The sequence below is a fragment of the Arvicanthis niloticus genome, chromosome 9 (genome assembly GCF_011762505.2).
Source record: "Arvicanthis niloticus isolate mArvNil1 chromosome 9, mArvNil1.pat.X, whole genome shotgun sequence".
NCBI lineage: Eukaryota > Metazoa > Chordata > Mammalia > Rodentia > Muridae > Arvicanthis > Arvicanthis niloticus.
Window position 1 is genome coordinate 62,126,294 of NC_047666.1, and position 17,911 is coordinate 62,144,204.

Consider the following 17,911-nt stretch of genomic DNA (forward strand, 5'->3'; position numbering starts at 1 on the left):
TCCATGCATACTTTACTCTTTTCCCATAGTGCCTCTGGTTCCCATACTGTAACCCATAGAGCCTCTCGCCTGTAATCTCAGCACTTGGGAAACAGACAGGCTTTTCATGAGTTGGTTTTAGGCAGCCTTGGCAACATAGTACATTTTAGACCAGCCAAAGCTACAGCTGGAGACACACAGACAGACAGATAACAAGCCTACAGCCTTGCACCTAAAGGAAGCACTTGGTTTTTCTGGCACGTCTGAGTTGCAAGCATTACTGCTCTTTCACTTTGGACCATGACTGGGTAGAACAAAGGTTCCTCCCGTGTGCAGACACGGGTGTGGGTCTGCTGTGTGATCGCCAAGTGCTCAGTAACCAGCAGGTGGGTAGCGTGTCCAGCATGGATCCCCTCCATAAAAGGCTGGAGGGTCCGTGTCACCGCAAGGCTCATTCACAGCCTCCAGAATGGTGGATAGTCTTAGGTCTTGTTTATTCTTGAAATTCTCCACTCAGTGTTTATGAGGGCAAAATTTCATTTAGTAACTGAAATCTGTAAAAGCTGAGGAAAAAAAAAAACGATTTCATTGAACGTTGTTTGCTGTATTACTAGTGGAGGGTATGCATGGCAGCCATGTGGAAGTCAGAGGACAACTTTGTGGAGTCTGGTTGCCTGCCATCTCTTTGTGGGTTCTGGGGACTGAATTAGGTCATTAGGCTAGCGCAGCAAGGGCCTTTACTCACCAAACCTTCTCTGCAGCTCAAGCGTTTTCCATTATTCTGCAGGATGGCCTGCAGGATGGCTGGTATCTTCCCTAGTTCAGGAATGGATGTGGTAAGGTACAGAGGACCCAGGTGACTTTCTCGGGCTATAGATCTGAATCTTGATAGGATCATTTCGATTCCAGGGCCCAGATAATCTGGCTACCACATGCTGAGTAATTTGCCGAGAATTAAAATGTGATTAAATGCCCCCATTAATAGCGCCAGGTGGGACATTTACCTCTGCCAGAGTGACAGATAGGTTGTCTCAGTGATGCCTCAAAATCAGTCCGAATGTCTGTTGTTGCTCTTCTCCTGAGATGGAGAAATGACGTTGTGTCGGCCCTTGTATCTATTACAGCTGTAAGGAAATACTAACGTCTATATACCAGGCATGCGGAGGACGTTCTTGGCATTGCTTTTGCCATCTGATTAGCGGGGACGTGCTCCTGAGGGCGGCACTCATGATGACTTTCCCTGAACTAAGAATAATAAGCTGGTGTTGGGGGAGCCTAACTCCTGAGTCAGCTAGTTCCTCGTTCAGCTTTTGTTGATACCCGTTAGGCCGCTGCCACATTCCTAGATCAGCCATAAGCACTGAAGTGAAAAGGTCGGGCCTCCTAAGAGCACTTGACTTGAATGGAGCAAGTAAAGAACTCTTGGTGGGGCTCTGGGGAAGTCAGGGTTTAGGTTGTTTTGATGCACTGAGGAACTAAAAACTGAAACAGGGTCTTATATAGCCCAGGCTGGTGTCAGGGCTGTCCTGAAACTCTCCTCCCAAGTGCTGCAATCCATCTCTGGCTTTGAGAGATACTTGTGAACATTCACAGAAAGGCTTTTCCTTTTCCACTGTCTGTCACTTCATCTTCAGGATATCCCCCAGCACGGGGTGTGGTGGTACACACCAGTAATCCCACAGTCTCAGCACTGGAGAGGCAGGTGGATCCAGAGTCTAAGAGCTGAGGGATAGCCTTGGCTACATTATAAGTTCCAAGCCAGTGTGCTCTATAATACTTCTCTAAAATGAATAAGACAAGTCACCATTAAATCCTCCAGCCCAGAGCTGTAGCTTGGTGGTAGGACTTGCTGCTTGGCTGACTGTGTCCTGGCTATAATTTCCAGTACTGTGAAACAGTAGTAAGAAGACTATCTCCCTCTGCTCTTCATCCCCGGACACTTTCCATCACTTGTCCTTGTCACCGTATCACAATGCTGAAGATCCTGGAGCCCAGGGCATTGCTATAGAGTAGAGAAGGAATGGAGTACCCAGTATTAGACGAACAGAGTGCTGGGAGATGCTCACATGTAGCATTAAAATGAAATCGCCTGCTGTAAGATTGCCTTTCACTATATATGTTGCCCAAGCTAACTTTAAATTCCTTGGCTCAAACCATTCAGCTTCCCAGCTAGCTGGGACTACAGGCACGTGCCACCCACACTTCATCCACCCTAAAATAAGATTTTTTTTAAAAATCTGTTTTTAAACAGGGAGTTAAGCAAGCATAAAATGCATGAGAACAAGAGCTGGATTTAGATTGTTGTCTAAAGACCAGAGAATGTAGCTGTAGTTTTAAAGGGGAACAGCTAGTGATTAATGACACCACTCCCAGGTCACTGCCAAGTTCCAAGGCCGGTGAGTAGAACCAAGTCAGGCGGGGTGGAGTCTAACTTGAGCCCCGAGCTGTTAACCAGCGCACCAGTCATCCCCTTTGGGGCTCAGTTTCTTATCTGCCTAATGAAGGGTTTTCGTATTTGATCTCTAAGGTTTCTTCAGTTCGAGGAATCTGTGACTCAGCTAAAGATATGCAACGTTCTGCAAGAGTGCAGAAGTCAGGGTGGCGCCCTGCCCAGACTGCCAGGCAGGCTTAATCTGGTGATCAAAACGAATCTGTGTTGAGTATACCCAGAGATGAGCTACGTCCCCCCTAAATGTCCCTGGTCACAAGCTTTGCAGCTATAGAGTGAACCAGTAATGGAGCCCGGCACTGAGTGCTTGACGATAACTCATTGTCTGTCTGCCTTTTCCCTTACACAGGGAATTCCCATGGTTGGTGAAAGAATGGAAGTGGAAATGAAAGACTGTAAATGACAGATCTTCAGAGTAAAAAAAAAGTTTAAATTACCATATGAAAATATTTGACAAGCCGGGCGGTGGTGGCACACGCCTTTAATCCCAGCACTTGGGAGGCAGAGGCAGGCGGATTTCTGAGTTTGAGGCCAGCCTGGTCTACAGAGTGAGTTCCAGGACAGCCAGGGCTACACAGAGAAACCCTGTCTCAAAAAAAAAAAAAAAAAAAGAGAGAGAGAGAATATCTGACAAAATCAAACTGAAAATAAGTCATATCTGAATGTAGTCCATCTGTGCATGTGTGCACGTGTGGTGGTGCACACCTATGATGCCAACATTTGGGAAAATGTCCGATTCTCTTTCAAAAAGAAAAAAGAATAAGTCATGCCTAGTGGCCCAGGGCTTTAATCCCAGCACCTAGGAGCTGGAGGCAGGCAGTTTTCTTGTGAGTTCTACACCAGCTTAGAGTGATGGTTCAGCAGCTTGGAGGAGCACACTGCTCTTAGAGAGCACTCCAGCCTCCACGGACACCTGCGCTTACATCCACAGACTCTGCACACAGAGACACACACAGAGACACAGAATTTTAAAAAGGAAAAAAAAGAGGCTCGCCATGGTGGCACACTCAGGAGGCAAAGGCAGGCAGATCTCTGTGAGTTTGAGGTCAGCCTAGTCTACAAAGGGAGTTCCAGGACAGCCTAGCCTGGACTACATAGAGCCTGTTTCAATCCCCACCTCAAAAATTTTGTAATTAAAAACGGCTGAATGAATACTTATCATGAGTTCAGGAGTACATAGCATAAAGAAGATAGACGCAGAAGGATGGCTGACAGTTTGAGCCAGCCTAGGCTACATAATGGAGACACTGACACTATTAAAATAAAATAAAATAAAAGGTACTCCTAGAACTCAGGAAGCACTGGCAAGGGGTCTATCTAGTTCCAGGTCAGCCAGTGCTACAGTAACACCTTGTCAGGGAAAGGCAGGCAGGCAGAAAAGCTGGGTGTGGTGTTATATGCCCTTGGATTTCCAACATTTGGAAAATCAGGAGTTCAAAGTCATGTTTGGCCACTGTGGTAAGTTCTAGACCAGCCTGGGCTGCATGAGAACTGATAAATACATATATAGGCAGACAGACAGACAGATAGATAGAACGAGCGAGCCTAGCAATAAATGAGCCACATTGCTCTGTCTTCCCATGGCTGCTCTGTGTAGACTGGCAGGTGTGTTTGCAGCCATACTTGATTCTGTTGTCTGAGTTATCAGCTTCTATAGAAGAAAGGAAGGAAATGAGAAAATAGCCTGCTTCTATTTTCAGTTCCCGTCTCCAAGAGAGAAGCGGGCTCTGGGTGAGTAGCTCCATGGATCGGGCAGCTGCCTCTCCTGCCCTGTCTTCTCCTGTTTCCCTGGAGGTGAGTGTCCTTGGCTTGGATGTCCTGCCGACCCATCCACAGGGAAAGGTTGGGTGCCCCCCAAGCTCCCTTTTCTCAAAGTAAAGCCTTCCCATGGCTCAGGTACTCGTTCTCTGGTCTACTTTTCTTCTTCCATGAAATATATGGAACTTCTTTAAAAAGTTTCATTTCAGCCAGAAGGTGATGGCGCATGCCTTTAACCCCAGCACTCAGGAGGCAGAGGCAGGTGGATCTCAGAGTTCAAGACCAGCCCAGGCTAGATACAACATGAATTCCAAAGAAGCCCTGCTGCAGAAAACAAGAAAAACATGTTTCCTTTTCTTAGTAGCAAGTCCTTGAAGGACTTCACTGTAGTCTCCCTTTTTACCTGCCGCTCACCCTCAGGGCCAGCAGGTCCTGTGTCTGCCCGTCAGACTGCCCAGAGCTTATGAGGCTCCAAAACGGATCGATTCCCCGCACTGGCTTTTACCTTTGGTGATATTTGACAGTTTCTATAACTTTATTATTTATTATCTATCTATCTGTCTTGTACATGAATATATGTGGCATTCAAGTGTCATGGCACACGTGGAGCTTACAGGGATCCCAGTCAGGTCATCAGGTTACCTGTGGAGCCACCTCGATGGCACCTGTGACATTTGGTGTGAATAAACTCTTTCCTATCTGAGCCGGTCTTCTTTCCTCACCTATATAGTAGGTTTGCCTCCTTGTTTTCCTGGGGCCTTTGTTCTTTCTCAGGCTCTCTGGCTTCCACTCCCTCAAATGTAGGCATTTGCCAGCCTTTGGTCTGCCTTTTTTATGATGTCTGTGTGTTTATCTCTCTTCCTGGTTTTATATATCACTAACAGTACCGCTGCAGCAGCCAATCTCTGTGTCCCTTTGAGTGGTACCACCATCTTCTTAACCAACAAGTCATGCAACGTGAACCCTTGAGATAAGCAGCTTCAAGTCAAAGTACAAAGAAATGCCTCAGTGGTACGGGCCCTAAGAAGTCAGTTCCATAGGGAAAGGCACAGAGGCTGTGCCGTCCTCTAAAACTGGTGCACTTGCAGCTATACTGTGGAGTTTGCCCCTTCCTATCTCTCATGATCACCCCTGTTTAAAAAAGGGGGGCCCTATATGTCAGGTGGTGCATGGCTTGAATCCCAGCACTTAAGAGGCAGAGGCAAGCAGATCTCTGTGCGGTTGAGGCCAGCCTGGTCTACAAAGTAAGTTCTGGGATACCCAAGGCTACACAGTTTAAAAACAAAAACTGGGGAGGGTGGGACTGCTAGAACACCTGGGGAGCAAACATGAGACCGCAGGTTCAGTCCCAAGCACCACACAAAGAAGGGTCGTGTGGATTGCCTCAGTCGGAATTGCATCCCAGGATATGGCAGACATAAGGAGCCCAGCGCTGCGTGTGCGCATGGGGGTGTGTGTATGTATGTGTGTGGGGTGTGGTGTGTATGTGTGTGTGTGGTGGGTGTGGTGTGTATGTGTGGTGGGTGAGTGGTATGTGTTTATGTATGTATGTGGTGTGTGTGTATGTGTGTGTAGTGTGTGTATGTGGGGGTAGGGTGTCTATGTGTATGGGGGGTATGGTTTTTGTGTGTGGTGTGTGTATGTGTGGTGTGTGGGGGTGTATGTGGTGTGTATGTGGTATGTGTATATGCATGTATGTATGTATATATGTATATCTCTAAGTGACAAACTTCTGGGAGCCCTCTTCCTCATCCAGCCATCTTAACCTAGGATTCAGAGAGTGTCGTGGGAGGGTTTCATTGTAGTGTTTGTTAGAACTGAAAAACAAAGTCTGGACAGGATATACCAGTAATCTGGCAGCTGGGGCAGGAGGATTACAAGTTTGAGTTATCTAGAGTTCCAGGCTTGTCTGAGCTAAATGGCTAGATTCTGTCTCAAAAAATTTTAAGCCGGGCGGTGGTGGCGCACGCCTTTAATCCCAGCACTTGGGAGGCAGAGGCAGGCGGATCTCTGAGTTAGAGGCCAGCCTTGTCTACAGAGTGAGTTCCAGGACAGCCAGGACTACACAGAGAAACCCTGTCTCAAAAAAAAAAAAAAAAAAAAAAAATTAAGAGAAAGGAGAGAGAGAGAGAGAGAGAGAGAGAGAGAGAGAGAGAGAGAGAGAGAGAGAACCATATCTTTTATGACATTTGGCCAAGGTGATTGGTTTGCTGTGCAGTCTGTCAAACAGAATTACAGCAGCTTAGTTTGATGGTTTTAATTGGCTTTACTTTTGACTCAAAGATCAGGAAGCTCACACAGTAACAATAAAGGTTACATTTGTAAAAGGGCTGGCAAGATGGCTGAGCCCATGAAAGCACTTGGGTCTCAACTGGAAACCGGAGTGACACCCCTGGAGTCCTAGTAAAGGAAGAGGCAGAGAACTAACGACAGTCTTTTTTCTGAGTACCACACCAGCCCAAGTGTGAGCAGCCACACAAGCACACGTGTGCACACATGCGTGCACACAGCTTACAAAAAGTAATCTTATAGTATAACATCTTTTTTAAATTAGGCAACACTTCATTCTACAAAACAGGATCAGGTTGAAAGCACAGGACAAGTTGGGTGGGGGAAGTTTTAAATTGTTTTCAGGGTTTGGTTTGGTTTTGTTTGGCACAAGTATTTGCCTACATGTATGTGTATGCACCGTGCGCATGTGTGGCACCCACTGAGGTCAGAAGAAGCCATCAGAGTCTCCGGAACTGGAGTTAGAAATGGCTGTGAACTACCATGTGAGTTCTGGGAACTGAACGGGGTCCTGCAAGAACAAGTGCTTGTCCTTCACCACTGGGCCATCTCTCCAGCCCCAGGGTGGTCGTGGGGGAGATTTTAGTAGAAAAGACCTGGGAAGAGCAGATGCAAATAGAAAATGGTCATTTCAGGTTACTTTCCTTGTAAACCAGGGACAAGGAGAACCCAAAAAAAAAAAAAAAAAAAGACTGATTGCCACGGGGTTACTTTAGATACAATTTCTGTCTACGCAAGGGAATGTCACCAGGCTAACTGGCCTGTTAGCTCTCTAACTCTGATAGCTTTTCATGGGCTTTATCTGGTTTATTTAAACTGGTTGTCAGAGGCCCCTCTGCCAAGGAAGGCTGAGACGCTAAGCCAAGCAGGGAGCTCCCAGGAGTCAGGAGGCAAATGGAGTTTGACAAACACTTAGAACTGTGACAGAGACAGGTTCACAAGAGTACGAGGCCCTACAAATCTACTCCTGGCCACAGCACAGAGCCCAAGCTACCTCCTGCTTAGTGCTACACTAGGCTGAATGCAGTTGCACCTTGGGGCAGGGGCTGGCCACTCCCTGTGCTGCGGTTGGTGACCTCGTAAGAGTGGTTCCAGATTTCTTAGCTCAAGCAGGAGTCCGAAAGTAACACTTCAGGACATTGGCTTTGTCCTGAAGTCCTGTTCCAGCCTTGTGCAAGTTGCTCCTGCACCCCAACAAGGTCTTTTTGAGGCTTATCTTTATGTTGGAGAGTCTGCAAGTATATGAACTCAGTTTCACACACTTCCTGTTTTCTTGTCTTTACTGCTTCCTCCCTGCAAGTGTCTTAGTCACCTCCTAGGAGTAAACAGTGTTCCTTGCCATCCTGCCACGCTCCTCTTAATGCTTAGTGCAGCGCTGCTGCTAGCACGTAATGAACGGTTCATGATTATCGTCCTGGCCATAGAGAGGGTATTTTTTCAACCATCCAGAAGATGCTGTTTGAGACCAGTGTGCTATACAATAAAGCAACAACTTCTGCCTTCAAAGACTGAGAGACACACGCGCGCGCACACACACACACACACACACACACACACGTACAGTATATTAGAGAGCAGTGGGTGCCTATGGGAGAATTAGGCAGAGCACAGGAAGTCTGGCTTGCATTGCTGGCATGGTTACAAGGTTGGAGAGAAACAGTGTGACAGGACGCTCAGAGAAGACCTCACTGCTAAAATGGCATCTTACCAAATATTTGAAGTGCTAGAGAGCCTTATGGAAAGATCATTCCATGTAGGGAACTCCTAATATGAAGGCTCTAAAGCTAGGCCTGTTGGAACATTCCAGAACGTGGATGGTTTACATCCAGGGCAGATAGGTGAAGGTCAGGGAAAGACGAGTCAGGAAGAAGTGAGGCAGGAGGATGACCAGGTACTGCATGTCTTGATTGCACTTGGCCCTGGGATTAGCCATCACAGAGGTTCCAGTGTGAGATCGACTCCGGATAGCTTCACTATCTGACGCAGGACTGAATCCTGGATGCTGCAGTTAGCTACAGAGCCAAAGCTGCTGCAGGGGTGTGGTCAGAAGGTGACTGCTACAGTGGAGCCTTGACCAGAGGAAGCAGCAGAGATAAAGAGATGTGGACAGAATCTTGATTTACTTTGAAGATAGGACCTACAGAATCTGCTGATTCAAGGAAGGAAGCTAAAGATGATGGCAGGATTTTAGTTCTGAGGAGAAGAAAAGTTGCAGTCTGAAATGTGGAAGGGGCCAGGCATGGTGGAGCAGGTCTTTGATCCCAGCACTTGGGAGGCGGAGGTAGAAGCAGAGGCAGAGGCAGACAGTTCTCTGAGTTTGAGGCCAGCCAAGACTACATAGTGAGACCTTGTCTTAAAATAAAAATAAGATAAAGTTTGGAAGGCCCTGAGGGAAGGTTCTGCTATGCTGCAGCTCAGCTTGACATAGTAGGCTCAGGGTATCCGCTGTGCAGGCACCCACACAAGACGTTAAGCAGGTATCAAACATGGAAATCAGAGAAGCATCTAGACTAGAGACGGCATCTGATGGGGTAAGCATGGGCATAGGGATGGACTGGGCTATAGAACTAGATGAGATCACTGGACTTGTCCCTGCTCAGGCAGAGGTGACAAAGCTACAATAGATACCTGTTCACTGCTTAGACTGTGTCCCCAAAAGACTTGACTCCACGCAGCCTGAAGTGCCAAGGAAGCGGCAGGACAGGCATTAGTTCCATTTTCTCAATACGGGGTCCCCGGATCTTCTACCAGTGCCATGCCCTAACTTACATGGGGGCATAAAACACTGCAATCCCAGAAACCCCAAGGCTGAAGCCACAGGACCATAAATAAGTCCAAGGCCACCCTGGGCAGCAGAGTGGACTGTGTCTCAAAAATAAAACAGAGGAGCTGTTGACATGCTAGCTAGGTAGCACACAAGCCTGACAACCTGACTTCATTTCTCAAAACCCATGTAAAGGTAGAAGGAGAGAACGGGTATCCCAGAATTGACCGCTGCGTATGCACCGTGGCACACAAGTGCCAATCGTGACTAATGGCTCAGCACAGTAATGGTAAGGGAACTTTTGTTAGAGGCTTGCCTGCCATCAGTAAGGCCCCAGGTTCAAACCCCATACCTAGGCAGACAGAAAGCTATAATGTAATCTAAGGAAGGAGTTGGGCGGTGACTCTGAAGGAAAAGCACATGCTGTGCAGTCCTGAGAGCTAGAGCATCCCTGGGACCCGTGGGGACAGCCGGAGGAGGAGGCCAGTGCACACCTGGGGCTCTACCCCGAGTGTCTGTGTGAGGGACCAGGACACTGTAGGAAAGGCTGGTACTCTACCCCCAAGTGTCTGTGTGAGGGACCGGACACTGTAGGAAAGGCTGGTACTCTACCCCCAAGTGTCTATGTGAGGGACCAGGACACTGTAGGAAAGGCTGGTACTCTACCCCGAGTGTCTGTGTGAGGGACCAGGACACTGTAGGAAAGGCTGGTACTCTACCCCCGAGTGTCTGTGTGAGGGACCAGGACACTGTAGGAAAGGCTGCTGAAGGCCACTAACTGTTGGCCAAACACAAAGTATAAAGTATGTGGGGCTGGCTCAGCAGCTTAGTGTACTTGCTCTTGCAGAGGATATAGGTTCAGTTCCCCGCACCCACATGATGGTTCACAACCATCCCTAACTCCAGTTCCAGGGGATCCCATGCCCTCTTCTGACCTCTGATAGGCACATACACATACATATACGCATATACATACATATGAAAAGCTTATGTATATAAAGTGTAGAGGAATGCACATTACAAAACATAAGGTCTGATATGCAGTATATATCTTGCCAAATGAGAGCCTTAGATAATTAAGTCATAAGTCCGTAATACATTAAGACTTTAGTTCACTGTAGTCTGAAGGAGACACTTAACTGAATTTTGAAGAATGGCCAGGATTTTGCTTTGTAGATTCTTAGTGGAGCGACTCCACACAGAGGAGCTGACAAGGCCCAGCCTGCAGCTACGGAAGACCTAGAGCATGTCTGGAGAAACCACTCAGGTCTGTCTTAACTGAAGGAAAAGGTGGGGCAGGGGGCATTGGCTAGATGTGTAGTGGATGTGGGACTGGCAGGGTGGCTCAGTGGGTAAGGCACTTGCCATCCCTGAGTTTGGCCCCAGGACCCACATAGTAGAAGAGAATAACTTCCACGAGTTGTCCTCTGACCTCCACACACATACATCAGTAAGGTGTCTTAGTCAGGGTTATATGATGAAACACCATGACCAAAGCAACTTGGGGAGGAAAGGGTTTATTTGCTTACCCACTAACTAATTAAGAAAATGAGCTACAGGCTTGTCTATAGCCAGATCTATAGATCTATAGCCAGAGGTATTTTCTCTCTCTTTCTTTTCTTCTCTTTCCTTTTCCTTTCTTTTTGCTTTCTTTGTTTCTTCCTCCCTCCCTCCCTCCCCCCCCTCTCTCTCTCTCTCTCTCTCTCTCTCTCTCTCTCTCTCTCTTTCTTTCTTTCTTTCTTTCTTTTGGTTTTTTGAGACAGGGTTTCTCTGTGTAGTTCTGGCTGTCCTGGAACTCACTCTGTAGACCAGGCTGGCCTCAAACTCAGAAATCCGCCTGCCTCTGCCTCCCAAGTGCTGGGATTAAAGGCGTGCACTAGCACTAAGGTATTTTCTCAATTGAGGCTCCCTCCCCTCTGATGATTTGTGTCAAGTTGACATAAAACAACTAGCCAGCATAAAATGTAAATGTGTGTGTGTGTGTGTGTGTGTGTGTGTGTGTGTGCACAATTGTTGTGATCTGAGGCTTTAATGGCACAGACCTGAAACCGCAGCTATTTGGGAGGCTGAGGCAGGAGGATCACAAGTTTAAGGGTAGCCTAGATGACTTAGTGGGAACCTGTCTTAAATTTTTTTAATTTTTTTTTATTTTAAGAAAGGCTGATGGTGGCTCAGCAGGTAAAGGTACTTGCAGCACAAGCCTGGTGACCTACCTGAGTGTGCTTCCCAGAACCCACACAAAGGTGGAAGGGCACTGACTCCACAGAGTTGTCCTCACACCACCACATGTCCCACGCTCACACACATCATGGGCGCACAGGCGACAATAATAATAAACATTTTCATTTGGTTGGTTTTGTTTTTTTTAAGACAGGGTCTCACTGTGTAGCTCTGGCTGTCCTGGAACTCACTCTCTAGACCAAGCTGACCTCGAACTGACAGAGATCTGCCTGCCTTTGCCTCCTGAGTGCTGGGATTATGCCTGGCTATAATAGACTTTTTTTTTTAAGAGGCTGGAGATCTAGCTCAGAGCTAGAGCATGTCCAGTGTAATCATTTAGCCTTTCTGTGTCCACCCCAACTCCTGAGTAATGACACGGAGGCTTCTTTATTTATGAACGAATGCCTAGGCCTTAAGCTAGGCTTGTTCCCCAACTAGCTCATAACTCAGTTAACCCATTTATACTATTCTGTCTGCCACATGGCTGGTTACCTCTCCTCAGTTTCATATATCCAGCTTCCTCCAAATCAGGATGCCGAATTCTCCTGGGCCTGACTACTTCCCAGAGTGCGCCCCACCCCCACCCCTGCTGACCCTTCCAATCCTGGCTCAGCGTATTGGCCATCAGTTTTTTATTGACAGGTGATGCTTTAACACCGTGCACAAGAGATCAGCCCTGCACCTAGCATGCAGGAAGAAGCCCTCAATCCAACCCCACATTCCACAAGTAATGCTGAAGGCTGGGGATTAGGGTGATAGCTAGTAGGTGGCTGGGAGCCGTGGTATCCCTGAGATCTGGGTGGTTTGTTTGGGGGAGTTTTTGTTCTGTTGCTGCTGCTGTTTTTGGAGACAGGGTCTCTCTGTGTATCCCTTGCTGGCCTGGAACTCACAGCAGTTTGCCTGCTTCTGCCTCTCAAGTGCTGGGATTAAAGGTGAGGTCCACCATGCTCAACTGTCTCTTGAGGTTTTGAAGCACAGTTTTTGCGATGTAGTATTGCTGGGGTATGTGGCTGCAAGCAGTTACCAGTAGGAGGCTATTGCCAGGGCTTATGGGTGAGATATAGGGGACCTTAACTGAAAACTGTAGCACTCACACACACAAAACGAAAAGAAAAAAGAGAAAGGAAGAAAAAGAAACAGGCCAGGAGAGATACATCAGCAGTTAAGAGCACTTGTTCTCTTTCAAAGGACAGAGTTTAATTCCCAAGGCCACATGGCAGCTCACAACTGTCTGTAACTCCCGTTTCAGGGATCAGACATTCCTCTTCTGGCCTCCATGAGCATCAAGCACATACATGTGCACATACATACATGCAGACAAAACACTTGTATAAGATAAATCATCTTAAAAACAATAGGTGGTTTGTAATAAACAAAGAAAGCAAGAGAAGGCTGATTTAGGTAGAAAATCAGTTTTAGTTATACAGCATTGGAGATAGTATGAAATATGATACTAAAAATATCCAGGGAGGACCCAGGGGACATGGGACTAAAATAGGGAACATTAGTACTGGTGTGGTTTGGCATAAAGATCATATTAAGTTGTGTGAGCATCAAGGAGTTTTCAGAGGCAATATAGCAAAAATAGAGAAAACAGTTTGAAAGTTTTAGGAGCCAGGAAAAAAGTCTTCAGTGGGAGTGTGGGGTAATTCGGCACTTGTAGCATGAGGTCCTAGGTTCAGTCCCCGCCACGGGAGTGGGGTGGGAGGTGGGGTGTGCTGCAGAATTGATACTAACAGCTGGCTCCGCAGCACATAGCACTTGGAATTCCACTTTCTTCTTCACATCTCACAAATGTAGCTTATTTTCTTTGACCCAGGTCATATGATCTACTTACTGACCAAATGGGGCCATATCATATTCCTGCACAGTTCGTCAATGGCTAACGGGTTGAGAGGCGGCATGTATCAGATTTTAATGAAAACAGTTCTCTTCTGTTTTCTTCAAACTAAGCCTCACAACTTTAAGATCAGTGAGTAATTGTACAAGTGTACAGGAAATAAGGAGCTAACACTAACGCTAACAGTGTGACATCACTGGTCCCAAACACAACTCAGTCAGGAGCACAGAGACCCCAGGGATTACAGTCTGGCTGTGCTGCTGACCTGCTGAACCTGTAGTCCGTGCCTGGCTGCAGCCTGTCAGTACACAGCGCATCCCAGACTTTGTTTTCCTTAGAACGAGCCTGGTTCTAACAGGATCCTTGATCTAGGGTGTACATGAGGGCCGATGCCTCACCAGTGATAACCCTCAACAGTCAGAAAGGGGAAAGAATGAGGTCTAACACAGGTTCTCAGCTCCTCTGGGCCGACTTTATTAAACCCTGTTTGGTGAGGTTAAACAAAAGACAGCGAGCGGCCTGTCAGCCTGAGGATGTCACCTCAAGGCCATGGCTAAGGTGTTAGTGAGGTGAGGCTGAGGCCTGCTGCTCGCAGAACTGCGTGCAGCTCATGTTTAAAGTACACAGCCTTCCTTCTGGTTAGACTCTGGTGGGCAACCAGGTGTTGCGGTGCTTGGTGTTCTTGACAATTCATAGGTGATGGTTGCCACTCTGTCAAGCACTAGTTCCCACAAAGAAAGAATTAAGACTTGGAAACAGCTTGTCGGGCACCACTCTTCCTAAAAACAGCTCCTCCCCAAAGGGGTGACCCGGCCGCCAAGCTCCAAAGCCGGCTGAGTTGAGCAGCAGCCAACAGCAAGGTTCCGTGTTTACATACCCACCATGGCCTGGGTTGTCACAGTTCATCCCCTCCTTCCCTTGGCAACTTCTGAGCGAACTTTGCCCCTCACCTCTCGTGGTCTCAGTGTTCTGGGTAACCCGGCTTGCTCTGTTCTTTTTATTTTCCTGCCAGTACCTCAACTTCTCGCATACTTCCCAGTCTGCGGCCTAAGCAACCCACACCCCTCCCAACCTCCTAAACCAGGAGGTGGCACACAGGTCCCCTGCAGCAGCCAGAGCCAACACTAGCAGGCCTGTGTGCTGAGTCTGCAAGAGCACACCGGAAACCCTGGCTCTGGTCTGGAACCTTTTCTTGGTCTTAAAAATTATGCTTTCCAAATTCTCTGGTAAGTTAGAAAGGAGAAGGAACAGTAGGCCTGTTGAAAGCTCAAGAAGTGACCATTGACCCCAGAGTAGCAAGGGAGAAGACAGGAAACAACGTAAGAAATGGACACAAGAATTCAGGACCGTGTACATCCTATAGAGTCGAGGTAGTTTCCCACACCCCAGAAGGCAGGAAGACAGCATGGTTCTTCTCTGAAATACCACTGACCAGGATTATCAAGAAATGCTAAATTAGGGCTGGGAGAGAGTACAAACCCTGAGTGTGACCCAGGCATGATAGTACAAGCCAGTAATCCCGGCAGTCGAGAGGTGGGGACAGGATTAGGAATTAGGCCGGGCAGTGGTGGCACACGCCTTTAATCCCAGCACTTGGGAGGCAGAGGCAATCTGGGATACATTAGACCTTATCCTTAAAAAGAAGAAAATCTTAAATTCTCTTCCACTATAGGGGGCAGAGACATGCATTATATCCTTTACTTTTGGTGCATCCCACATGGTTAAAGGTTTCAGTACTCAAAAACACTAATTCTGTCTACCCAGAATTTGTGAGCTCTCCCAGACAATTAGAATTTTCTAGTTCATCCTCCCACCTGACCTATGTAACGGTGGAAGAGAATGAACTCCAAAGTTGCCATCTGATTCCAGACACTGACTGTACACACACATGTGCCTGCATGCACACACACACACACACACACACACACACACGTGTATAAAATAATACATTTCCCCCCCTTCCCTTCTCCCTCTTGCTCCAGCCCCGCTTGCTCTCAATCTAGCCCCCCTGCCCCCCACTCATATGAGGGCATCAGATCTCATTACAGATGGTTGTGAGCCACCATGTGGTTGCTGGGATTTGAACTCATGGCCTCCGGAAGAACAGTCAGTGATCTTAACCACTGAACCATCTCACCAGCCCAACATTTTTTTTTTTTAAGTAAAAGGTTTAAGGTATTAGGTTTTTTGGGTTTGGTTTGGTTTGGTTTGGTTTGGTTTGGTTTGGTTTGGTTTGGTTTGGTTTTTGAGGCGCGTTCTCATGCAGCACAGAAGCACAGACTGGCCTCTCTAACTTGCAGTATAGCCAGAAATGTCCTTGAGCTCCTGACCCTCCTACTCTACATCTCAAGTGCTGGGACTTCAGGTCGATGGATGTCTGGTTTATGTAGTCCTGGGGAATCAAAGTGAGAAGTGAGTTCCAGGCCAGCCGAGGCTGTGTAAAGACAATTACAAGGAACCAAGCATGGTGGCACATACCTTCAGTTCTAGCACTCGGGAGGCAGAGGCAGAGGCAGGGGGATCTCTGTGAGTTTGAGGCCAGTGTGGTCTACATGGTAAGTTCCAGAACAGCAAGGTTCCAACTGTGTATTTACAAACAACAAAACCCTTGATTTGTGGGAGTACTGTGCTGTCTTCTCTGTTAGCATCCATAGTGGGTGTTTGGTTTTGAGGGCCAGTGAGATGATTCAGTGGGGAAAGCACTTGTCAAGTGAGCTGGAAGGCTGAGATTTGATCCATGGATCCCACATAGGGTAGAAGGAGAGCATTGAGTGTATCCACACACATATATCACACACAATCACACACACACACACGTACATCACACACAATCACACGCGCACACACGTACATCACACACATACACACCCACACACCAGGCACGAGTAACCCTCTTCCTTTTCCTCCCGTCTAGGCTACCCGTTGGCTCTGTTTTATCGGCATTACCTTTTCTACAAGGACAGCTACCTCATCCATCTCTTCCACACCTTCACGGGCCTCTCAATTGCTTATTTCAACTTTGGTAAGTGGGTTCAGCAGAGATGCAGCCACGAGAAGAAACCTGGGGAGGGATGGGCCGGGGGAAATCCTCGAGAGAAGCTCCTGCTAGGAAATGTTAGCTCTTAAAAAGCTTTCATTCAGGATTCAGTCAATAGGAACACAACTTCGTTGTTCTTTGTTTTCTTTTTACGTTCCCTTACTGATAACAATATCTGGGACAGGAAAAAATATTTGGGAGTCAGAAAGGTGGCCCAGCAGTTAAGGGTATTCTCTTCGTAAGGACCTCAGTTCAGTCCAGCACTCATGCCAGATGGCTCAAAACCACCTGTGACTCCAGTTCCAAGGGATCTGACCCCCTTCTAGCTACACAGGTACACACATGCACACACCCACATAGACTCACACACAGGTAAATAAATATTTTCAAAGATGTAGAAAAACAGCATATTAAGTAATTCAAAATAAGGTAACATATCAAAACATCCCTTGGTACCTCGTAAGTGTATACATTTTTAGGTACCAGTTAAGAAGTAAGTGTAGGGCTCGGGCATCATGGTGCAGACCTTTAATCCCAGCACTCAGGAAGCAGAAAGGGGCCAGCTTGGTCTGTGTGATGAGTTCCAGGCCCATCAGGGCTACATAGTGAGACCTTGTTATCATCATCATCATCATCATCATCATCATCATCATCATTTAGGGGCTGGCAAGATGGCTCAACAGGGAAAAGCACATGCTGCCAAGTCTGATGACCTTCCCACATGGTGGATGACAATAACACATTTTCTCTAGTTGCCCTTTGACCTCTGCACTTACCGTGGTATGCCTACACATAAAATTGATTTTGAGACAGTGTCATATAACCCAGGCTGACCTTGAACTGTGAAGGTCATCCTGCTCCTCCTGTCTCTACTTCCCAAGTGCTAGATGGCAGGCATGGAACCCTGTGCCTGCTCCAGTATAGCTGGGGACTAAACCCAGGGTTCCTGCACGCCAGGCAAGCGCTCTGCCAACTGAAGCCCATCCGCACCCCCAGCGCTGCATGCTGCATTCTTTTCTGGGAATCTCAGGAGGAATGGGCACCACGGTCCTAAACGCTGCTCTCTTCTCTACACCAGGCCACCAGTTCTACCACTCCTTGCTATGTGTCCTGCTTCAGTTCCTCATCCTGCGACTCATGGGCCGTACCATCACTGCCGTTCTTACTACCCTTTGCCTCCAGATGGTAATTTTTTCTCGTGGCAGCTCAGGTCACATCTGACAGTAGGTGTGGAGGGGGCAAGGCAGGGGGTGGTAGCACAGTAACCCAGGAGACCTAGCTTGTAATCCCTCCTCCAACACACAGCATCTGACTGTGGGCCGGTCACAAGGCACAAGCCCTAGGCAGACTGTAGAAGTGACTCCTTACTGGCCTCCAGACCATGCCGGCAGGGTTCCTTGGTTCTCACCAGTTAGCCCAGCTGACCAGGAGTTACTCAAAGGTAAGGCAGACAGCCAATTTAGAATGAACTGCAGAAGCTAAGCATGGAAATGTCCCTCCAACGCCCTAAGCAAACCACTCCTCGCTGAGGTGCCGATGCCCCCATTTGTAGGATTTGTTTGTTTAATTGAGATG

General features: G+C 47.5%; 1 protein-coding gene across 1 annotated transcript in view; it reads left to right on the forward strand.

Annotated features, from left to right (window-relative positions):
* Window positions 1-17,911, forward strand: part of Lpcat3 (lysophosphatidylcholine acyltransferase 3) — a 39,924-nt gene that overhangs the window by 17,504 nt on the left and 4,509 nt on the right. Inside the window, exons 2-3 of the mRNA XM_034511801.2 lie at window positions 16,214-16,321; window positions 17,415-17,521. Coding sequence (XP_034367692.1) covers window positions 16,214-16,321; window positions 17,415-17,521 — 215 coding nt within the window. The remainder of the gene's footprint in view (window positions 1-16,213; window positions 16,322-17,414; window positions 17,522-17,911) is intronic.